The sequence below is a fragment of the Bombus pascuorum genome, chromosome 10 (assembly GCF_905332965.1).
Source record: "Bombus pascuorum chromosome 10, iyBomPasc1.1, whole genome shotgun sequence".
Taxonomy (NCBI): Eukaryota; Metazoa; Arthropoda; class Insecta; order Hymenoptera; family Apidae; genus Bombus; species Bombus pascuorum.
In genome coordinates this window covers 421002-446551 of record NC_083497.1, presented here as the reverse complement: position 1 = coordinate 446551, position 25550 = coordinate 421002, and the positions used below count along the sequence as shown (strand labels likewise).

The following is a 25550-nucleotide window of genomic DNA, read 5'->3' as shown; positions in this document are numbered from 1 at the left end:
TCCAGAAGCACGCATCACCGAATCCAGACCCTTCACCAACGTCGGGATCGACTATTGCGGCCCCTTCTTCATCAAGGAAAGAAGACACCGCAACCGCAACAAGGTCAAGGTGTACGTCGCCATCTTCATATGTCTGGCAACTAGAGCTGTACACATCGAAGTGGTAAGTGACCTAACCACCGACGCCTTCATAGCAGCGTTACGACGTTTTATAATTCGGCGAGGACATTGCGCGACCATTCTATCGGATAACGGCACCAACTTCGTCGGAGAGTTGAACGAACTCCAGATGCTCGCACAATCAGACGAGCACAAGGAAAAGGTACAAAATTTCCTACCAGATAGAAAAATACAATGGCGTTTTAATCCGCCCAACTCACCACATTTTGGAGGTCTATGGGAAGCCGCAGTCAAATCATTTAAACGGCATCTAAGACGCGTCGTCGGCGCAGAAATCTTGACGTACGAACACCTCAACACACTCATCATTGAGATAGAGGCAATCTTGAACTCCCGTCCCATTACCCCGATCTCTTCCGATCCCAATGATCCGCCTGTCCTCACCCCCGGCCATTTTTTAATAGGTGATGCGCTAATCAGTTTGCAAGAACGTGATTTCAGATCCGTCCCACCAAACCGATTATCCAGTTGGCAGCGTATCAACCAAATGAAGCAACATTTTTGGAGCCGCTGGTACCGCGAATACATCATGGAGTTAACCAGACGAAACAAATGGAGCAAGGGCACTCACGGTATTCGCGAAGGCACCATTGTCCTAATCCGGGAGGTCAATACTCCTTCAATGCAGTGGCCCTTAGGCCGCGTAATCAAGGTACACCCTGGAGCCGATGGGATCATTCGAACGGCCACAATCAAGACAGCAACCAACACCCTGGATCGCGGAGTCAAAAAACTAGTTCCTTTGCCATGCCAACCCGAGACAGAAAGGACCGAGCGGCCAAGAATTTCGAAGGAGGCGAAAACATGATTGCCCAGGCCTGTCAAGAGTTTTGATCAGTATACGATCAACGGGGGGAGTATGTTACGTCGCCTGAGATGGTCCGCGCGACATCCCTTATGGTCAGGCCACCTAGGCCTACCCATCGTCACGGTGACCCGTTTTAGGCCCAAGGGACCCCCATAAACCGCATCTGTTAACCATTAAGTTACAGTCATATAAACAGCGCCGGTTTATGGAAGGTCCCAAAATCCCGTTAGTTTATTCCTCGCTAATTGCGAAGAAAACAGATGTGCCCTGCGAAACGGCTGGGTTTTCCCCAAGAACAAGGACACCCATGAGCCAAATGTGCAGGAGACTTTCTCCTCTTATTGTGTGTATTAATATTGGCCAAAACCAATGGGCATCGCGGATCGTTACCCTCACTATTATACCGAAAAGTGTGAACAACGAATCCGCGTCCTTAGTTCAGCAAGGGTACACCCACACCGAGCTTTCCTCCTAAATAAGACGAGATGGGTCACTCACTGTTCTTCTAGTACGCAGACAGTCAAGTACACTGTTCTTCTACTTCGCGAGTAGTCACGTTTATTAATTTGAGTTACGTCAGGTTCTCGGGCTATAACGCGCTAATATCTAAACCCTCGGGTCAGATCGATAAATAATTTCTGTAAGTCCCACGTTTTGTTAATGGTATTAAATAAACATATATTAGGTAACTGTAGACTACAGTTATTCAAACACAACCACCCCTATTCTCGTAACTGAAATCAGGGGATCGCCCTGCTCGCGGTGTCGATTCGTGCATCGTAACGGGAATTTACGACTCCCGTTGACGCGTCTCAAAGCGAACGCGTTTCCCCGCGACCGGACGAAAATACAAATATAATGAAATCAGCCCATATCGCTTCATTGCTACGAAATCAGACCAATTATACTCAGGGATACAACGATATCTTAAGTATCACTAAATTATTATTTCGATTATTCTACATCTTCGATGTACATGCCTTTCTAGTGCGTTTAATATATGATTTTGTAAAATACATGCAACAATATGTAAAAAGTCACGCATTGAATAAGTTTTCATGTAATAGCTACTAATTATATATTTCCTAAGAGTATATATCGGTTAATACAGACAGTAGAACTGGAGTATAGAACCTGCATTCCTTGCTTAGTTTGGTTCATCATTTTTGTTGTGCGAATACAGTGTATTCGATACATAAAAATGGCGTGATAGCTGTACGCGCAGTTAAAGACACGAAACCAGGTGAACAAGTAATAAATTTCGTCTTTCAGTTGCTATTAACCTGTGAAATAAAGATTTGTCTTATGAAGTACTTTGCAGTAACTTCTAATTTTCTACGAACAAGTAAGTCCACAACTTTCGTAAGCGAATGTATACCATGACAAGTCATCCTACAAGAAGAGAAACGTATTTTATGCAATTGCGTGGCTTGTGAATGGAATTATGATTTTAACGCTGAGCTTGGTAGGAAATTAAAAATACCGTTAGAATTAGAACGACGTCTACGTAAAGAGCGATTCGATATCGACAGCTTGTGGGAATTACTTGCCAAATAGATATTTGGAAGGACAACTTTCAAGAGTTCTGTTTCTAAACACGGCCGGCTTCTCACGTTGTTCATTACTTTGAGTAATTCCCATAAGCTATCGATATATAAAAGTCGATAAAAGCTATCGATACAAAAGTATCATACACCGTAGATATCGTATACCAAATTTCTTTGCTAATAAAATTCTCTATATGTGCGGTTGTAAAACATTATTATAAAAAGTGCTGTGACTCGTGCAAACGCAAGAAAAATTATGTAGTTACAGATAATTATAATTCTCATGGAAACTGAAGACGAAAGTGTTCGCACAAATGAACAAGTGAATTCAGTTATATGCTATGTAGATGAATTTCTAAATTATAGAAGATAATACCACTGTTCTGTGCAACGTTAAATGATATCTTAAGTAGCTTTTACGAAATAAACCTATTATTATTAGAGGATTATTTATTCAGAAATATTAGAAATTAGGATTTCCAATTAATTCTATCCTATATAATAAATTTATTGATAGATGGATCTATTCACAAATAACAGTTTATGATATGTAACAACTCGGCAACTTTCACTCGACTCAACTCTCGATTCACAACTTACAAACTCCTTACAACTCAACTCTCAGTTAACGACTTTCTTTTTTATACGTGGGGAAATCCTTATGGACACATGGTATCAAGGCGTTCGTGACGTCTAGGAAAACTGCCAGCGCCATCCCTTCTCGGGAAACCATGGCCTTCGCCATGGACCTCACTCGTTTCATTGCGTCTACAGTCGAGCGGCCTCGGTGAAAGCCATCGGTGAAAGCCGTCCAGAAGGGACGGCCTATAAGCGGACGGCGAGTCAAACGGACGACCATCTTTCCGTAACAGGACTAATCTCGCGGTCCGCCATGTCCGAGAGTAGACACCTTCCCTCAGGCATCTGGTGAACGGGTGGCGTAGACGGGGAGCCAAGGTGTTAATTGACTCCGCCCAAACCCGGCCTGGGATTCCATCCGAACTCGGTGCTACACCGCGGGATGCCTACCTCTTTGTTGTTTTAAAGAGCTTCTCCTGGGTGACTTGTAACTCTTCGCTCCACTCCATCGTCGTTCCACTGGAGGAGGAGAATGGCCGTGACTGTCTCGCATTGTTGTCTTGCCGTGGGAACAAAGTCCCGATGACATTGCAAGCAACGCCGGATCCACGTTTGCGACGAAGGTCGCAACTTCTTCGTCACTATTTGATAAGGGCACCCCCACGGATCGGATTCGTCCGATTCAACTAACTCTATCTTACCTAAGAAAAATACGTCTTGTCTCTCTGTATGCTTCGTAGCAGCGGGAGATCTCTTCCTCGTCGCGTATTCGCCTAGGGACGTGCCCTTTGAAATCTTCTGCAGGCCCAAATGCAGCTTGTTCGGGTTTCCGCGATCTCGGGCGTTTACCAGAATACACATCGGTTGTGTCTACCACCAGGAACGAAGCGCGGAATCGAGGCGTCACACGTCGCTCTCATGTCTTCTCGGAGGCTTTCCGCCTCCTCTTCGGCGCTTCCCCGCGCAGTTCGTGCGTCCCAGCTCCAGACAGAAAAGGTGACTGCCGCCTGGAGTAGATCCTTGTCCCTATCTTTGAGACACCGCCTTGGTGGAAAGCGGAAACGGTTCGCCCCTCGGGTGCTGCAAGCCTGTCTTGTGGACATAGTATCAGGGGCCACCTCCATCAGTATGTGGAGGTGGTCGAATAGAGTCTCGATCTCCTCGGCCACTCTCCAGTTACAGATTCTGCGATACACATCGAAGATAGCCCACGTGATGTCGACCACAGAGAATCCTCTTCACGCCGCGCATATGCTCACCGAACCTCTGTTCGCCAGTAGGAGCCCGAGACCTGCAGCCCAATCGGACAGCATCCTTCCTACGAGTGTCTGTTCTAACGTTTCCCGGATGTTAGGAGTGGGCGTTGAAGTCCCCGAGGACGAGTACTTGGCGGGGAAGCCATCTTCTGACGCATTCGCCAACCCAGTCCAAGAAACGCGGCCAAGCCGCTGTTAGGGGAAACATAAACGCCCATCACCACCATTCCAGTCCACTCCACCGCGATATTGCCGATGACACGGTCAAGCAGGACGCCGGGGGCACTCAGCGCTGACATCCATGTTATGGCTGTTAATCCATCTAGCTCCCCGACCCAGTTGGGGGCGGCGGGGACGCGATACGGCTGAGCCACCACCGCAAGGGCGACCTCGCTCTCCTGGATGGTCTGGAAGAGCAGGTCTTGAGTCCGTCTATATCTTGCGAGGTTACTTTGGAAGAGGCGCTTGAATTATTGCACCAACTCCATGGCCTCCTCCCGGCAATCTACTGCTGCTTTGGCGGTGCTTCCTGGCTCCTTGCAGCAGCTGGCTCGCGAATGGGTCGTCTCCTCTTGACTTTCGTGGGGTGGTGCGCATGTCTCTCCGCCCATCCTGTAGTCGGCGGGTGCCCCGAGCGACTCGCACAGGGGCTACTCGGGTGCAGAGGCAGGACAGCCTCTGGCACAATGTCCACTACCGCCGCACTTGTAGCGCAGGTGCCTTCGATCCACCGTGGACACGCAAGTTGCTCGTACATGTCCCAACTCCAAACTCTTAAAACACTGCAAGGGCCTCTTCGGGATGGTTATCTACCCTCGCGCCGGACCAGCCGATGGCAACTTTTCCTGCCTCGGCTAATTTTCGGGCTCCGGCGACCGGGCATCGAAACTGACCCGAGGCCGCCTCTGAAGGCGCCAATCTCTCCGACTTGCACCTCCGCGCCGTCACATCCTGCCGTGAAGGCCAGTGCTTGCCGCAGCTCCTCCTTCTTGACCGAGATGTCTATCCAGATTACTGTTAGTTCAGCTATCCTCGCTGGAGCCGCAACTTTTACTGTGGTCGGGTCTAGTAACTTAGCCAGACGCGTCGCAGGCATACAGTCTATATTCTCTTTTTACGGGTATCCTTACCTGGATACGAACATCAAACAGGGCCCAGGTCCTCTAGGATCATACGGGGTCGGGTTCACGCCCAACAGACGCACAAGGTACCCAGTACACTTGCTTCCTTTAATAGCTAGGCCTGGCAGGGACCTTCGCTCGTCTAAGGTAAAACGGGGCCATCTTTCCTTAGGCCCTACCGTCTCCCATGACGGTTCCGGAGCAGTTGGTACACTGCTCACCCGCCGGCGCAACCGTTTCCAGAGTACGAGTGGGGATACCTCGCATCCGGGAGACCGGCCGCCTAGCCAGCAACTCGGCTATAAACCACCGCCACCACGAGTCCATACCCAATTTTCGGACAAGCAGAGTGGTCGCTACTCCCTCCGGGCTATTACTCGTTCTGCCCATGGTACCAACTTATGTCGCTGGTGGAACCACCGTGTGAATGTACGGCCACGTCACTGCTGGCCCGGCGACCTGTTAACCGGGCATTCAACAGACCAAGATGGGACTTCACGCAAGCGGGGACCTGTGGCACTTTCGTACCCAGAGAATTATCCTGGCTGTACCATCATTCGCATCAGGATCGTGGGTGCGCTACTACCCAAGACCGCGTAGAGAGAGTATGGCCGCACTTAAGCGCACGCATACTCCCGGCGATCTTCCCTGCGAAGTACATAGAGGACTCACGTAAGCGGAACGCTCGTTCCGACGGTCCTTCCTGGCTGCGGGAACGTGGGTTTGCCAGCCCCCATAGGCTTATGCCCTCCCTGCGTTAACGCGTCGCAGGCAGTGGCGCCTTCTCCCTGTTCATGTCTCCAGGAACCTTTAATATGACTGCGCCCGTCGTGGCCCTCTTCATGGACTCAACGCCGATCTCAGCAAGAAGGATGTTCTGCCTGGCCGTTGTTATAATATCCGCATAAGATATCATTGATCCCTCGCTCAGCGTTAAAGTCACCGCAGATGTTCTCGGTGTAGGCCCCCTTACGTGTCAATATGACTGGTAAGGAAGAGGACACTGAAATGAAGGTGGTTCAAGCAGAAGGAGCCCCCCTGGGGATAGATGAGAACAATAATACTTCGACAAAAAGCAGAGAGCGAAGTAAGGAAAGAAGGATGGAGAAGGAAGGAACCAAGGATAGAAGTAGGAGCAGCAGTCGGGGGGGAGGGAAGCGTCGTCATCGTCCCGGCTCGCGGTCCCCTCTTCTCCGGCTACAGTTGACGATAGCGAGGTTTTCAGAATCCCCAGGAGGGCGGGGGAGAAGGGAAAATCCAGAGAAGGAGGGCGATCTAGAGACAGCTCTAGAGAGCACTCCAGAACGAGGAAAGAGTCGCTGTTGGGAACCCGATCGGAGGACGAGGAGTTAATGGCCTCGGTTACCTCTAGAGGAAAGAAGAGGAAAATAACCAGCGTAACTCCCGAGGTGTCGGACCGGCTGAAAGCCATCATTCAGGGTCCTCGCCGAGGGACATCAACGCTGAGGTGCTGCGCCATCAGGCCGAGGTCCTTAGGGTAGCGGTTACGTCCTCCAATCTCAAGGGAACGTACATCAGGACCCTTAGTGACGCGGCTGAATATACAGTCGCGGCGTGGTCCCATCAGACGACCTCGTCTCCAATGCCGGACTTTCTGGAAGAAAGAAAGAGGAGAGAGACATTGGAGACGGAAGTGAAAAATAAGGAGCTGGAGAAGAAACTGAACAGGATCCAGAAGGGAGCGGCCGGGACAGCGGTGCCGCCCGTAATGGAGGAACAGGCCAACCAGGTCAAGGGAAAAGCAAAAGATGACATGAGGTCCAGAATGGAGGCGCTGGAGAAGCAGGTTAACGGCCTCGGCTCCTCCCTTCTGGCCTTAAGGAATGAGATCAGAGAAGTGCGGGCAGACAAAAGAGGTGGGGGGGGGCGCGACGGTGGGCCAACAGGTCACCCCCCGTGTGGCCCACCCGCAACCCCCACAACATCCCCCCCCCCCCAACTGAAACCGCAGGGAGTGGGAAGAACGGAGGAGGAGCAATGGCAAACGGTAGTCTTCCGCAGAGCCCGGAGGAAGGCAAGGGAGCTAACCAGACAAGAAGCAGGTTATGGGGCACCCCCTCTCATTCCGCCTCCGACAACCGGGGCAAGATCGGCAGTAGAATCGGCCGGGTTGCCGCCTCCTACTCTGCTCAGTAAGGGGAAAAAGAAGAGGAAGAGTAGAATGCAGGGAACTGGAAAAGCCCCTACAAACTACGCGCAGGTAGCGAAAACAGGGGTAAGAAGGACGGCGGCAGCATGGCCTGCGCTCCCGCCGGCCCAAACGTCGTCAGCGGTGACCCTCACTCTTAAGAATGGGTCGTCCAGGTCATACGAAGAAGTCCTGGCCAAAGCCAGAAGGAATAAGGCCCTTCAGAGGTGTGGGCTCCAAAGCGTCCAGATGAGGAAGGCGGTCACCGGAGCGATGGTGATTAACATCCCCGATGACGCCAACATGGACAAGGCCACCCAACTGGCCTCTCATCTGTCAGGGATACTAGATCCTGCAACTGTTAGAGTTTCGGCCCCGACAACGATGGCCGAGCTCAAAATAGTGGGGATCGACATATCCCTGGAAAAGGAGGAGCTTTTGGAAGAGCTAGCCAGGGCGGCGGACTGTCAGCCCGGGGACATCAAGGTGTGTGATGCCGGTACATCAAGAACCAGCATGGGAGTGGCCTTCGTAATGTGCTCAGCAGCCGGAGCCCGCAAGTTAGCTCAAGCGGGTAAGGTAGTGCTGGGATGGACCAGGGCGAAGGTGATCTCGCTCCCGAAGAGGCCGTTGCAATGCTTCCGGTGTTTGGAAGTAGGGCACGTTGCGGCGGTCTGTGTCTCCCCAGAAGAAAGGTCACACTTGTGTTTCCGGTGTGGTGAAGAGGGGCACAGAGTCAGGGACTGCATGGTCACATCGCCAAGGTGTCCCATCTGCGAGGCACGGGGGGCCCTATCCAAACATAGGATGGGAAGCACGGCGTGCAAACCCCCGGTAGGAAGAACAATCAATAAGAAGGCCGTGCGGAGATTAGTGACGGCCAGAGCGGGGGCCATAGCTTCGGTTGGTGTATTTACCGAGGCTATGGCACAAACGACGATCACAAGTAACCCAACATCGAAGGGGGAAAGCAGCACTGTAAGAGTAAATGGCTCGGGGGAGGCCATGGAGGTTGCGGAATAAATTCCGGGTCCTCCAGTGCAATTAAGGCAGAGCCAGAAGGGCTCAGGACCTGCTCTACCAGTCCATCAGGGAGAGGGGGACTGACGTGGCGGTGGTGGCTGAACCATACAATATTCCCGCATCTTCCCAATGGATAGGGGATGTGAGTGGATTGGTCGCCATCACCTGGCCGTGTGCCTTGGGAATCTCGGGACTCGTCGTAGAGAGAGGTAACGGCTTTGTAGCGGTCGAATGGATGGACCTCGTGGTGGTGGGTGTGTACATCTCCCCCAATTGCGGCCTAAGGGCGTTCGAGGATTTCCTAGACGAGATGGGGGAATACATACGAAGGTGCCTCCCTCGTCAGGTTCTCGTGCTGGAGGACTTCAACGCCCACTCCACGCTATGGGGAAATAGAAGAACCACCGCGAGGGGCAGAGAGCTGACTAACTGGGCCGCAGGTCTTGGTGTAGTCCTAGTTAATCGAGGCTCGGAGTTCACCTATGTGGGATGGAGAGGAGCATCGGCCATTGACCTTACATGGGCAACGCAGAGGCTCCATCCCAGAATCCAGAACTGGCGGGTGGCAGTAGAGATGGAAACTCTATCCGACCATCTCTACGTGCTGATGGACATCCGACCCGCTAGGAATAGAAGAAGCAATTCCATGGGAAGAGCACCGGGCCGCCCGGGGCCACCTCCTCCTCGCAGATGGAAACTGAGGGAGAGGGATAAGGATATGCTCCGGGCGAGCAGCCTGTTCTTGCTTCAGGGTTGTTGCAATAGTCGTAGGTCGTTCTGCCTTTCGGAGTGGTTTCCCAGCGTGTCTTCCACGTCTGAATGGCTTCCCGAGCGATTTCTTTGGGTTGCTTCCTTCGGTGTAGCCTCTTTTGATTCTGTATTGTCTTGCCCTAACCTCGATCAGGAGATCGATGGGCATGACTCCTGCTATTATTTGTAGTGCTTCGGTGGATGTCGTTCTGTAGGCTTTCATTACCTGCAGCAGCGCCATCCTCTGTGTCCGTATTAATTTGTTCCTTGAATTGCTTCTCAGCAGGTCGCTCCAGCTGGCCGCCGCGTAAGTGACTATCGGTTCGAACAGCCCTTTGTACAGGGTACGCATGGCTGTTTGCCCGAGGCCCCATTTCGCCTTGGCCACTCTCGCGAGGCTGCTGAGCAGGTTTCTGGCTTTTTCTGTTATTTCCTCAACGTGTTTGTTAATTTTGAGGCCACTCTCTAGGTTCACTCCTAGGTATTTTATGGATTGTCGCATGCGGATGCTCCTCTCTTTTATTGTGATGATTGGAGGCCTTTCGACGTCCAGTTTTCCCTTCAGCAGCAGCATTTCGGTCTTTTCCGCCGACAATGCTAGTTTCTTCCTTGAGCACCAGTTGGACACGTGTGTGACTGCATCTTGTCCGGCTTTCTGAAGTTCCGTCCTTGCGTTTCCTGCGACTAGAATGATAATGTCGTCCGCGTATGCTATCGGCTCGCATTCTATATTATATCTAGATAGTCCTTCCAACAGGTCGTCGAATACTAGGTTCCAGAAGCTTGGTCCCAGTACCGATCCCTGCGGGCATCCTTTGGTGACTGGCTTGGTAATCACCTCGTTCTTGCTGACTATCTGCACGGTTCTGTCGGTGAAGTAGCTTCGCGTTAGCCTGTATAAGTTATCGGGGCAACTTCTCCTCTTTAGTTCGTGCCTGACGTTTGGCCACCAGACGTTGTCGAAGGCGCCTGATATGTCGAGCGCGATTGCAAGGACGTACTTTTTATCACTCATTTGTTCAGCTTTCTCCCTTAATCGGATTATCGCGTCTGTCGTCGATTTTCCAGGGCGGAAGCCGTACTGTCGATTTGATGCCAGTTCATGATGAATGAACAGATTCGTCATTTTGGTAGCCATCAGTCTTTCCAGCAGTTTGCCTACCATTGAGAGTAGGCAGATTGGCCTGTTATTCTTTGGGCTACTTCTGTCGCGGTCTTGTCCTTTCGGGATGGTGATGAGATTCCCGGTTTTCCAGATCTTTAGGAAGATCCCCCAGGCGAGGCAGGCGTTCATTGTCCTTAGGATTTCCTGGTGGAGCACCCCCCAGGCATGTTGGATGACTTCCACCTCGATCAGGTCGGGTCCCGGGCATTTCCCTCTCTTCAGTTTTTTGACCGCTCCTGTGAGCTCCTCAATGCTGAACTCTGCGGTGTTTTCAACGTTTGGGAGGGTGTCCATTTCCCTTCTGATCTCGGCTTGCTCTACCGTGTCCGTGTTTTCCTGATCTTCGGGTAGGAGGGCTGTCAGCAGCGCTTCCGCGGTTGATCGCCAGGTGGAGGTTTCTCCGTGTGGCGTCCGCAGGGTGGATACTGTTTCTTCCCTCCTGATTCTTCCTGTTACTGTCTTATATACGATGCCTCAGGGCTCCTTGTTGCCTTCTTTGGTAACATATTCTTGCCAGCCCCGATTTTTCGCTTCGGTCACTGTTTTTTTGTAGGACTTGACGGTTTCCCGGTATCGCGCTTTTTCCAGTTCCCTTGCTTCTGGGTCTCTGGTCGCTTGATACCTTCTTCTCGCCAGGTAGGCGCGTCGTTTTGCCTTGGTGAGTTTCGGCGTCCACCATATCACGGATTTGTTGTGCCATTTCTTCTTCTGGATGGTTGCGTCGCAGGCTCTTCTCAGGGTTGCCTGTAGGCGCTCCGCCATCTCTTCGACGTCTTCTGCTTGCTGTGGGGTGAATTCTTGGAGGAGTGTTTTCTCCTCCAGGAGGATTTTTTGGAACTCCTCCCAATCGGCGGTTCTTGTGTTATACCTCCTGACCGGCTGATGCGGCTGGAGGCTTTCCTTCTCAGGAGTTAGGCGCGTCTCCAGGATTCTATGATCGCTGGAGGTTCCGTCCTCGTGTACTGTCCATTCTTCCACGAGCGGTATGAGCTCTGGGCTCGCCAGGGTTATATCGATGTTGGATCGCCCTCTGGTGGTTTCAAAGGTGTGGGCCTGTCCTGGTCTGTTTAGGACGTGGAGGCCGTATTGTGCAATGACGGCCTCTAAGGCTTCACCTCTGTCGTCGGTGCTCCTGCTATTCCATAACGGCGATTTGGCGTTTGCGTCCATGCCGATTATGATTCTCTTGCCTCTGGTGTGCTTCAGTACTTCCTCCAATTGTTGAATGCCGACCTCGATGTTTTCCGTCGGCGGGACGTACTGGCTGACGACGTAGATCTCCGTTGCTCCGTCGCTTATTTGCACACACACGCAGTGGGTTGTGCACAAGCCGGCAATCTCGAGCGCCGTCATGTTTCTGCTGCTGATTCCCGGCGCGGCCATCGGCGGGTCTTGCTTTGAGCCCCGAGAGGCGATCGCGAACTCTACGCCGAGCCCAGGTATTTTTCCCTCGAGGCTGTAGGGCTCCTGCATTAGCAGGATAACGTTCCCGTCGGCCTTTAATTGCGCTTTAATTTCATGGGGGACAATTTTCGACCTCTGCATGTTATGTTGCAGGATCCTTATCCCCAATGTCTCCCAAGTCCGTTTTCGGATTCGTTTGGCATCTTATTCATATGATGTTTTTGTTACATATAACTCCAGAGCTCTTTTGTATGCTGGACAGTTTAGGTTGGAGGCCGCGTGGTCTCCCTTTTTCCCAGCCTTTTTGCAATTAACACAGCTGGGGGGGGGGGCTACTTTTGCTGGGGCATTCCTTGGTGCTGTGGCCACGGTCGGCGCAGTGGGCGCAAATGTCATAGTTGACGCGGCAGTATTTTGCCACGTGACCGTACCCTTTGCACTTGTAACATCTGCTGACTGCTACGTAGTCCTTACCTTTACAGGAGTTCCAAGAGATGTAAAGCTTTCCTTATGGAGCTTGTCTCTTACCTGGGGGGGGGGGGGGTACCTCTATTACCCAGTTCGTCTCGTTCTGGTCTTTGCGGCCTGTTCTGAAGCAGAATTTTATGGCCGCTAAGTCCTCTTCGCCTAGCCTTTCCTGGTTCTGTCTTCTAAGGCAGGCCAGGATCTCCTTCTCCGAGTTATCCCTCGGGACGTCGTAAATAATTATCCTTGGATTTCTCCTTGTAGGTGTGCTGGCTTTTAGGCCGGCTTCCTTTAGTTGTGCGTTCTCAGTGAACGCCTTCAGGTTTTCTGGCTTCGTCGTTTCTACGACCAGCCCATTGCCGCCTATCTTTCTTATAGTCGCGACTTGTAATCCTTTTTTTTGCGGGGGTTCACCACGGTGAACAGTGCGTCGCACGTTTCTTCCCTGGTGCGTATACCCCCGTCTACGGTTTCTGGGCGGATAATAACCACGTTCTTCGGTGGTTTTACCGCCCTCGCCTCTACTTTGTTGCAGGTCATCCTAACCTTTTCTGCGTACGAGGGGTGTTTGTCTCCGGCTTGGTCCTTCTTGGCCACCGCTACCTCTAGTCGCTTGCTGGCCTGGAGCGTCTTATTGACGGCCTTCAGTATGGCCGAATCCTTTCCTTTCTCCTCTCCGGAGTTGTTTTCCAGTTTGCCTGTTAAGTAACTGTTATGGAGCAATAGTTCTTCGACTATTCCTCTCATATCTCTGAAAAACCTCATGATGGTTGAGGTTTGTTCCTTGTTTATTTTCTTAGCCGGGTCCAGGCAGAAGGCTAGTACTTTCTTTTCTATACCGCCGGCTTGTGCCCTGAGTTCTGGCACCGGTCGCGTTTCTTCCTCTCCTGCGTCTTTGCTTTCCTCCGGGCTATGCTTCTCCGGTGTTTGCGGAGAGCGGCCCTCTGTGCTCTGCTGTATCTTGGTCGTTTTCAGGGGGTGTAGCACCACCCTTGCTTTCGTTGTTGGCGGGGTTTGCCCCTGCGTTGGCATTTTGCTCTGTTTTAGGGCTTGCTCGCTCATTTTCTTTTTTGCCAGGACTTTTCCTAAGTCCAGCGGCGTATCCGTTTCTTCGCCTAGACTTTGTTTTCAAAGTCCAGTGGCGTATTCGTTTTTCGACCTGGACTTTTTTATTAAGTCCAGCGGCGTGTACCTTTTTTCGGCTAGACTTTCTCAGAGTCCGGCTGCGGCGTATTGCCTATCGCACCGGACACTGATAGTTATATCTAGTGTGCTTAACTTAAGCGGCGTAGCTCTTTGGAGCTTGCAAGAAAAATTTTTACGAGACTAGCGTCGTATTGTTTTTGAAGCATACAATTAAAAAAAAAAACAAAGTCCAGCGGCGTATTGCTTTTCAAACATGCAAAAAAAAAAGAAATTTGCGTAAAGGCAGCTTAAGCTAGCCGTTTACGCTTGTACCTTTTTTCCTTTTTTTCAAAAGTAGCGCGCCGCGACGTCCGCTGCAGTAAGGTGGCGTTCGCAAAAGTAGCGTCTCTCTCCTGCCGTCGGTGCGTCAGTGTGCCTGTGGCTTTGGTCGGTATTGCTGCTGTAGTGGGCTGCAGTCCATAATGTCCGCGAGGTGAGGTCCGGCTCAGGTAGAGAGTCGGCAGACGTAACAATAAATACTGAAGTATTTATATATAAAATTAAACAAGCATGAAATTTGTCTTTTGTATTTGAAATTTGTAAATAATAATTAGGAAAGGTAATGAATAAATGGAATTCATCACCTTTTTTAAATGGAATAGCGCATCCTACAATTAAGAGTGGATAAAAGAAACGGACTTACCGTGGCAGTGTCACGAATCAACTTTCCTTTTGCCATGTGGTACGCCAGATGTGACGGTCCTTGCGAGATTCCCCGTAGTCCGGACCCCAAGACCTATCTATTGTTCCATTAACTCGCAGCAGGCCTAAGAAGACGACATAAACCGAATCTGTTCAGTTTCAGTTTTCTTCACGTAAACATTTTCGGTTTACAGATGGTCCTTATGTTTGTTGCACGCTCTTACCTAATACGGAGAAAGCGGGTGTCTGGCAAGATAAGAGTTTTTCCACGAACAAGGATGCCCACGAGCCATATCTAGCTCTCCTTGTCTTTACTACCTAATTCATTTACCAATGGGCATCGCGGATCGTTACCCTCACTTTTCCACCAAAAAGTGTGGACAACGAATCCGCGTTCTGAGTTCCAAAGGGAACACCCACACCGAGCTTTCTTCTTTGATGGTACGAGACCGTTCAAATAGTTCCATTTTTGATTCCAATTCAGTTACAATATTTACCTTTGTAATAAAACTCTAAGTCTAAAAAATAAAGACTATTCTAAAAATCAACAGTTGTGTAATTATTCAGAAATTACGTGACAGCAGCATGGCGAAGAATTTATGAAGTCTTGACTTGCTCAGAAATCAGTTTCAATCAGCAGACTCTTCAAATAATTTCCTAAAATATTATAGTCAATTAGAAGAATGAAGTAACTGTCGAAGTAAGAGCTTGAAGAAAACTAATATTAAAAGAAACAGAAATAAGGGAAGATTTGCATGCGAAAGGATGCGTAAGTGTTCATTGACAAAAATCAAATTAACTGATAATATAATTAAAAAGTGAGAAAAAAATATCGTCCCGTTCATGTCAGGGGCATAAATGCGGGATTTTTCATCTAATTGTTTCTGTATGAACTGAAGTATCCATTGAATGTCTCCCTTTCCTCTTAATTTTATGTGACGATGACATATATAAAGTCGATTACAAAGATGTTGGGTCACCAGCATAATTTTGTCTTTTAAGCTCTATATTTTGAGTAAGTGTGCAATTATATAGAAAAATGTATTCAAGTATGTTAGAGTATAATATAGAAAATCTATGAATACCAAAACGACTGATTTATTACATATGTTTCAAGAAACATCAGAAAAATGCAAAATTTTATATCACTAAAATTTGAGGCATTTTATTACTTTGTTACAAAGTAAAAGTTATGCCTCCGGTATAATTCTTTAGTATTTCGTTAGATATTCTTTATTTTTAATTATTTCTCTTAAACGATTGGTATGTATAAGTTACTTTTGTGTGTGTGTGTGTGCGCGCGCGCGCGCGTGTAATTGTGTGTGTAGAAATATACTATAAACAAAAGATAAGAGTTAGATTTCATTTGAATCATTGTACCTGTCGCTATAAGGCTGCCGGCAACTAATTCCGACGCGTACGTTGTCACAGACGCACAATTATAGGCAGAATTCACTGAAGCGGTCTCGACAACTTTTTGCGCATATTGGGGAAACTATGGCCAAACGGCAATTATATATATAGACAAAAGTTATACAAAAAGTTAATTTCTATAACATATTCAGAAATCATCGAAATCACTAAAGTGGAAATCTTGAAGGTAGTTTCCGAGATATTATTAAAAATACTTTCGATAGTGTACATTGAACTTTGCCTATATAAACGTTACTAATATAACCGTCTTAAAGCAATATTACGATACGTTAAACACTGTATGTAATTAAATAAACAAAACAGTGTACCGCCTAAATCTTTCTCACGTTAAACTAAACTTTAGTAACTACTAACTAGTAACTAAACTTTATGCAAGTTATGTTAGACTTCAAAAATACACAACCAATGCATGCTTTTGAACCAATGGATTCCTAAACATAAAATCGTTATATTTCGTCTTTATCCATCGAGTACTACCAAAAAACACAAAAAATGTTTGCAAGAAGGCGATGTTCTGAAAACGATATTGCACTGCACGCTACCAAGTGTAAATCTGTATAATACGGAAGTGGAATCTAAAACATTCCTTAAGTGAGCAATGTTTCAATAACCGATTTTACGTAGGATATCCTGTAGTAACGAAACCAATATCGCTATTGTGTTATATTCGTCGTTAAGTATAAATAGTACGAATATAACCCCTTTCTGTTTTTGGTTCTTTTTAATATGTGGACTTTTCAAAATGGCTTTTAACACTGTTAAGCTCGAATTATAGTTTTACTCAAGGAATACTTAAATCTTTAATGGAAAATACGAAGAGAATAATCTTGCAACTCTTGAATACAGTTCTACAGAAGGAAGAGATACTTTTAAGCTATTAACCAAGTATAGTGGTATAACATTCTAGAAGTGTATAACAATATACTGCCAGAGGATCAAGCATGATTCGGAAAATTTGTTGGGCGGCGTCATCAACGCATCAACAATACCAGCAAGTCCTGTCAAAATGGCAACTCCGTCTGCGCACATCTGCAAACTCTGGCCGAGAGACTTATAGGGCGTCAGTAGAACTGTGAAGACCAAGGTAATCAAACCTGAGAAACATTAAAATCGATTTATATTATAATGTGTTTTAGCATGATAACAATTAAAATATGATTCAATTAAGTTTTAATATATAAATGTAAATCGTATATAGAGTTATATAAGTATAATAAGATTACCATTACATAAGTTTAAAATACCAATTAAAAAGCACGAAGTATATGAGATACTCTGATTTGAAAATTTTCTTTAATTTTTTAAATGTGTAAAATGTTAAAAAATATCATTTAATTGCCATACATATATATCCTAGATTTGTTTCAAATTTTACAAATATAATCATGATAAGCGAGTTTGCCATTTATAGCCAATACTAATTAAAAATCCAAAATGTTTCGTATAGTACATATAAGTACAGTAACACACATATATTCTTAAACGTGTCTATAGGTGTGCGAATATTTTTTTGAGCCTGTGTACTTCAACCTGATCATATATGAAATAATTTTTCAAATGATTATCCATAAATGTGTCAAAAATAGACTTACCAATAAAGCTTTCGAGCATCAACAAAAGGAAGTAGCGCCTATTAGCAGACATGTTGCACAGTCTTGACCACCAGTGGGATCTTGGTAGTTCTTGTTCTCCTCCACTCTCAAGGGCAACAAGCAGCTCGGTCGCTCGCCTCACCGTCGAACTATTATGCCTTGAACTCTATATGTTCAATATCGGCTATCGGAGCCTCTTTCATTTCAATGTCTCCTTCTTCCTCCTCACCAGTCGTGATAACATGAATGGGGGCCTGGTGGTCCACCCCCATCCGGCCACGGTCACAAGCTAACGACACAGCGGGGCCCGCTTGTCCACCCACGTCTGTGTCACGTACCAACTTTCCTTTTGCCATGTGGTACGCCAGATGTGACGGTCCTTGTAAAATTCCACGTAGTCCGGACGCCAAGACCTATCTATTGTTCTATTAACTCGCAACAGGCCTAGGAAGACAAACATAAACCGAATCTGTTCAGTTTCAGTTTCCTTCACGTAAATATTTTCGGTTTATGTTTGTTGCACTCGACTCTTACCTAATACGGAGAAAGCGGGTGTCTGGCAAGATAAGAGTTTTTCCACGAACAAGGATGCCCACGAGCCATATCTAGCTCTCCTTGTCTTTACTATCTAATTCATTTACCAATGGGCATCGCGGATCGTTACCCTCACTTTTCCACCAAAAAGTGTGGACAACGAATCCGCGTTCTGAGTTCCAAAGGGAACACCCACACCGAGCTTTCTTCTTTGATGGTACGAGTCCGTTTAGACAGTTCTATTTCTAATTTCAATCCGGTTCTATTTCTAATTCCAATTCAGTCACAATATTGACCTTTGTAATAAAACTCTGAGTCTAAAGAATAAAGACTATACTAAAAAATCAACAGTCGTGTAATTACTTAAAAATTACGTGACATTTTGGCGATCCACTGCCAGGATCCATTCGCTTCAGTGAAAACGAAATTACGATTTCGGCGTACGCGCATCATTGAAGATTGAAGGATCAGCGGACCACTGCGAATCTTTGCTACTACGAAGCCCTGCAGCAACTTTCAACGTTCCACTACGGTGAAACTAGACGAGAGGACTACGGTCAGCGCAGAGCAAGCCTACGAATAAGATTCGGAATCTAGAACCAACCAGAGAGGAATAACCCCAGAGACTCCTCAACGGCTATAGCTACTACGGTAAGCTAGAAATCTGGATTCGATTGTACATTACCGTACGAGAAAATCAAGTTTCTCAAGCGTTTCGAGCGTTTCGAGCGTTTCGAGCTCAAATAAATAGTTCGGACTCAGTAAACTTAATTAGAATCATGTCTACATCGCGAAAAGACGAAACCGAGACCGTTTCCGCAATCGGAGATACGTATAATTCGATTCGTGCCACATTCAACGCGATAGTAAAACAAAGAGCACTTATTATGGAACGTCTGGTGTCTATTATACAAGAAGCGGACAATGAAAAGAAGAAGCTTGCGGCAGAGATTGAAGTGCTAGACAACAAAATCTCGAATGTTATGACAGGACACAACGTTAGTACGGAGCCAAGCTCTCTGATTACCGTGGACGAAGTTACTACCGCGAGAGACAGAACTCCACCACCGTCCGCTCCAATTCAGTCAGAAGCAGATAACTACCTCTCCTACGAAGATCGTTCACCACAATTCGCCTCTCCGCGGTTACGGGCCAAAGACGCAGTCGCATGTTTACCACAGCTAAACGGCGAAGACGATATCGGAGTGAAAGAGTTCAGACGTGAAGTGCGCGAAGTGCGAGCATTGTGTTATGAACCGACAGTATCGCTCAAGATGATCAAGTCCGGTAAAATTACTGGTAAAGCCGCAATGGCCATTTGCAATGTACCAATCCGCGAATACGGACACCGGTACGATGCCCTAAGACGAAACGTAGCGACCCAAGCCTCCATTAGGGAACAACAAGATCAGCTACGCGAAACGATACAGGGACACGACGAAAGTGTTCAGAGCTACATTATCAGGTTCCGCAGAGTGCTTAATAAACTACAGTGTAGTGTAACGAACGAGTACTATGACGAAATCAGTAGGCGTACAATGAACGACAGAATCTTAAGAGACTCCGTAACAGACTTCATCCGAGGGCTAAAACCCGAAATAGGACGGATATTACTCGGTTATCCACCGTACAACATCGCCGAAGCCGAAAAGAGAGCCTCCGAGATCGAGCGATACTTCAGGGAAGATCGAAATCGACAACCAAGACCAAGGAACTTCCAGCAAGCCGAACGAATGCCACTCGCCCAAAGGACTCAAATGAAATGTTTAAAGAATAACCGAATCGGACATTTCTCCAATCAATGTAAAAATTATCAAACACCTAGTCAATTTCCGAGACCACCACAATCTCGAGACACAAGGAAGAAACAGAGGAACAAATAAACCAGACATACGAATTAACGCCACAACAGGAAGACTACCCACAGTACTTTTACGATCCGACGGACAACGATATGCTTTATCAATGGTGGTGAGTGCCCAGCCAAAACAACCAATTTTATCGAAAAGTCAAACACGAATTATTTAAAATGTAATACTAGAAAAAAAAGATATTTTTGTTACTATGAACATATAAAATCCGTTGAATAACGATTATTATATTTTCAATATTGCGTATATTTCTCGGAAAATTTCTAGAACTATTGATACATTAAGTACATTACATTGATGCGGTATAAAAAGAGTATACATAAAGTTCCATACTCTAGAAGCATTTAACAAACAAATAATTTTACATTATGGATATTGATGGATATTTGTTCTTTTAGTATTTACAGATAAGTTAACATTACAAGGACATTGTTTTTGAATTTTATTTTCACTCAAATCTTTAAGCGTTGTATATTCTAGAATATTATTAGTTGATGCAATCATACAACAGAAATTTGTGTTTTATATCAAAATATTTAATATTATTTAGCATAAAATCAACTAAAGTTGTCAGGTATTGTTAATAAATTTGAATTTTTATATTATCCATCATTCTAAGACAAACTGTATAGTTTAAATCATTGTTAATTAGTTATTTTGGGAACAATTATAAGTTGGTAACATATTATTTGTACAATTTCAATGTCAACATAGAAATAACAAAATTTTAGTTGATAGATTATCATAAGATAATGATCATATATTCTCAAAGAAGATACATTCTATTAATGAGTTAAGTACTATACTGCCACATGTAATTTTATTCGCAAGTAAATGTATAAATAATATGTTTAAACCAAAAATGATTAATAATAATAATATTTAATATAAAGGAATTAGAGTAGAAATTTGAGACAAGGATCTTATAATGCCTAGAGATTATAACTATAATATGTACCAAGTATTAAGCTCAGTAAGTGATGTTTCTTCTACTATTGAAACAATATCTGTAGACTGGAACATGAATTGTGGATAACTGATTTCACATTATTATTACAGTAAAAATTACAATGCCCTTATTATTGAATAACACAAAGTTTCAATACAAGTTTGTTTTACTTAAGTAGAATTTAAAATGGACAAATATATGTTAATAAAAGGTGTATTCATGGCTTTGTACAATATTCACATTCATATTAATGCATTACAGAGATAGATTAAAGTTGAAATGAAATATTTGATGAAACATGTGTATGTATTTAAAGTTGCACTCCGAATCGATATTTTTTTTATATATACAAGAGTCGGAAAGGCGTACTATATAATGTAGGCTTCAGTATAGTATTTGTAGGATGCTTAAAAAAAAAAAAAAAAAAAAAAATACAATTCGATGATCCAATATGTAAACTTCTTGATGCCTGATGACATAATCACGTTGTAAATTGATTGAAATTATCAAAATAATAAATAATAAAAATCATAAAGCCGCAATCAGTCTTCAAAGAAGGAGACTCCGTATTAGTACACAACGATCATAAAAGACACAAACTTGATGTGGAATGGTTGGGACCGTACACGATTGATAAAGTATGTACTCCATACTATTTAATTCAAGAAAAAAAAAATACATGGGAATCGTTTAAAACCCTACTTTCCAGGTCGACACTTCTCTTTGCCAGAATAACCATTTATGTATCAATCTAACCTTTTCTTTTCGCCGAAATGAAATCTTAGTTAACAGTTCCACCAACACCCAACACCTGTACCTCAACCAATACATGCCACCCCCAAAGAGAAGAGGAATCAGCTGCAATTTCAAATCACATCGAGTGCGATTTCACAAAGGGCCTCCTGAAGAAAACTTGAGGGACCAAGTTCAATCTAAGGAGGGGGGAATGTCACGTACCAACTTTCCTTTTGCCATGTGGTACGCCAGATGTGACGGTCCTTGTAAAATTCCACGTAGTCCGGACGCCAAGACCTATCTATTGTTCTATTAACTCGCAACAGGCCTAGGAAGACAAACATAAACCGAATCTGTTCAGTTTCAGTTTCCTTCACGTAAATATTTTCGGTTTATGTTTGTTGCACTCGACTCTTACCTAATACGGAGAAAGCGGGTGTCTGGCAAGATAAGAGTTTTTCCACGAACAAGGATGCCCACGAGCCATATCTAGCTCTCCTTGTCTTTACTATCTAATTCATTTACCAATGGGCATCGCGGATCGTTACCCTCACTTTTCCACCAAAAAGTGTGGACAACGAATCCGCGTTCTGAGTTCCAAAGGGAACACCCACACCGAGCTTTCTTCTTTGATGGTACGAGTCCGTTTAGACAGTTCTATTTCTAATTTCAATCCGGTTCTATTTCTAATTCCAATTCAGTCACAATATTGACCTTTGTAATAAAACTCTGAGTCTAAAGAATAAAGACTATACTAAAAAATCAACAGTCGTGTAATTACTTAAAAATTACGTGACATCTGCGCCGGTACTGGGGTATCCCGCCCCTGCACCGTAAACTTCATTATTTATATTTTCCGACATATCATCATTATCTCCATCATCATCTTCATCATCTATTTGTTTTATGGCGTATGGTTAACGAGCCATAAGTCATGAGCGTAAAAGATCATGGGTAGCTCCAGGCGAACCACCGACATCGGCAACAAGAACAAATCGCTATGGACGGAAAACGATGCTCTGTGTTTGGTGGGATCAGAAGGATGTGATCTATTATGAGATGTTAAAACCTGGCGAAACCGTTAATACTGAGCGCTACCGACAATAAACGATCGATTTGAATCAAGCTTTGCGTGAAAAACGACCAGAATATGAAAAAAGGCAACACAAAGTAATTTTGCTCCATGATAATGCACCATCGCATACAGCAAAACCGGTCAAGGAAACGATCGAAGCGTTCAGTTGGGAAATACTTTCGCACGCGGCTTACTCACCAGACTTGGCTTCGTTCGATTACTATTTATTTGTATCGATGGGACACGCACTTTCTGACCAGCACTTCGCTTCTTACGAAAATGTACGAAAATGGCTCGATGACTGGTTTGCCTCAAAAGAGAGACAGTTTTTTTGGCGTGGCATCCAGCAATTGCCAAACAGATGGGGAAAATATATAGCTAGCGATGGGCAATACTTTGAATAAAATATTTCTAATCATTGTATTTTCTATATAAAATTCCGGTTTCATATTTACATACAACCGGTACATCGGTCACAAGCTAACGACACAGCGGGGCCCGCTTGTCCACCCACGTCTGCGCCGGTACTGGGGTATCCCGCCCCTGCACCGTAAACTTCATTATTTATATTTTCCGACGTATCATCATTATCTTCATCGTCAAGGGTATGTTTTATCGTGTGTTGGTGCCTTCTCGTCTTGGTGCCACTCACTCTTTCGCACCCTACCCCGGTCGGGACCGATGCAGGGTGACGGGGAGCCCCACGTGAAGGTGAGGTGAGTGGTCTTGACAGATATGAGCCCACCAACTTCTCCGAAGTTCTCCGCACCGGATCAGCGATCTGACGGGCGCCACAGCGCCGACCAGCCGCTACCCGACTATAGGTGAACATCAGATACATCGGGGTTTCTCAGGGCATGATGCTACGCACTGAGAACCCATACCCGCCTCGTGCTCCCCATGTGAAGTGTGTATCTATGTGAAGTCCAAGGTGTTTGACTTGCCTTGTTTGTGTTATTTGCGTGCCGTTCAGGAAGATGTTTGGTGTTATCTGTTTTCTCAATGTGAATGTGATGTGGTTGCATTTGTCAGGGTTAGCTTTGACAATAGTTGACATGTACAGTGATTCACGAACATGAGTTTGGATCTTATTAAATTTACTTTATAATATAACAGTATTTGAATTTATATTTATTTTTTTAAACTCTTTTTAAACAGTTTCTAGGGGTTCAATTTCGAAAAACGCCCAAACACGTGTACGTTTCGTGTGTGTATGTACACATATATACATATATACATAAACATACATATATATACATATAACTAGTTTCGTTATTCCAGATTTATGAGAATTAACAAATTCTTCGAATGAAATTATTTTAGCTGTTTAATAAATTGTGCATCAAAAAATTGCTTGTATAAATTAAAGAACGTTTCTAGCAGCAGTATTTATTTAGTGTGTGTATATATATATATATATTATATATACATAATTAAATGATAATATGTAAAATACCGAGGTGGATCAATAAACGTATTGTTAAATCCGATGAGCTTTAGTTAAGTTAATTTTTCAGTAACATTCTTACTACATCTTATGATACTTTTCGCAAAAATTCATTGCATCAACAGCTTCCTTTATTTACACAAAAATGTATAGAGAATGTAAAAAGTAAAGTCTTAATGTGTTAATTAATTTGCTAATTACAAAGAGGCGACTCAAGTAAAATATGTACTTTGGAAAAGAAACGGAAGCTAAGCTGCAGATGTTTGCACAAAATACCTTCGTTTTTCTAAATGAAGCATCAACGAACTTGCAAATGTAAACGTTTTAATCAAGATACAAGAAATATAAGTATCCGAATTTAAAACTGAAGATAAAAGACAATAATGAGCAACCGTGCTCTTGTATTTCTCAACTGTTATCTTAGAATATTTAGTAAAACTGCGAATTATTTAAAAAGAAATAAACATTTTTTCATACAAAATGAAGATAGTAAGCAATAATATAAATTTAAAAATGAAAATGATAAATGGTAATACGAATTAAAAATAAGTAACTATATATGCGTTTATTCTTCGTTACTAGCATTTCATAATATCCAATAAAACTGTGTATTATTTTGAAAGTTCGAAACAGAAAAAACTTTCTTCCATACAAAATGACTTAATAATAAAGTTATACTTTGCATTGCAACTCTTCCGTCACACAAAATCGCTTCATAGAATTTTTCCTCTTTGCTAAAAGAATTATGAAAATTTCCTTTATCGTGTTTTCCTACTTTTCAATCACATTTTGTAAGATTATAACCTTTTCACCCTTCCTTTATTACGTGCTTCCATCATCTGTGGTTTAAAATAATATTAAATCAACAATATCTACCTCCACGTTTCAAATGAGTTCTGAAACATTAAGTGACATTTTTTATGGAAGAGTAATTTCAAAATTCAATAATAATTTGTCAATCGACTTTACATTAAAACTACCTTTCCATTTCATATCAGAATTAAATGCACGTTTCTATTGATTTCTTGAACATTTAAAAAGTATTACTAACATTAACTATATGCAAACTAATAATATTAACAAAGACAAATTAATATAGATAACTAAACCAATCTTATTCGTTTCCCACGAAACATTTATCAACTCTCAAAAGGCTTTATATCTTCGAATCGCTTACTTCAACTACTTCGCATAATGATCACAAAAACGTGATAAGACCATCTTTGTAGGTTTTCTGACATTCGTAAATTCATCGGAGTTTATAACCAAGAATTTCTCTGATCTTTTAAACATTTTGGACTTCGTCAAAGACGCTACAATCACCATAGGCAACACAACAAAAGAAGGAAGAAGAAAAGAAGAAAAAAGGAAAACTGCAGTTCGTAACCAGCTATGTATTTGCCGGACAGACTTTCAAGGCCACGAAAGCTCGACTTTGAAACCGCCATCCATTCGCATAGCCGACGAATCACGAGATAATGAAGCAATTTAATCAACACTTGTGGCTGGCAAGAATCTTCTGACGCAGTGTGCAATAGCTACGAGTTACTCACGCTTGCACGACGATATATTTCGGAATATTAAAATTTACCCCGTCGATTAGGCCAAACTCGACAGAGAAATTCCTCTGTCTTTCTAT

The 25550-nt window shown here is 44.6% G+C and overlaps 1 protein-coding gene across 2 annotated transcripts in view; it reads right to left on the bottom strand.

Annotated features, from left to right (window-relative positions):
• LOC132911162 (elongation of very long chain fatty acids protein 6-like) overlaps positions 1-20991 on the bottom strand; it is a 153862-nt gene extending 132871 nt beyond the window's left edge. For both annotated transcript variants that reach the window (XM_060967574.1, XM_060967575.1), the window contains exon 1: positions 20988-20991. In XM_060967574.1, the coding sequence (XP_060823557.1) occupies positions 20988-20989 (2 nt within the window). In that variant the 5' untranslated portion in view covers positions 20990-20991. The remainder of the gene's footprint in view (positions 1-20987) is intronic.
• Positions 20992-25550: the final 4559 nt, after the last annotated feature.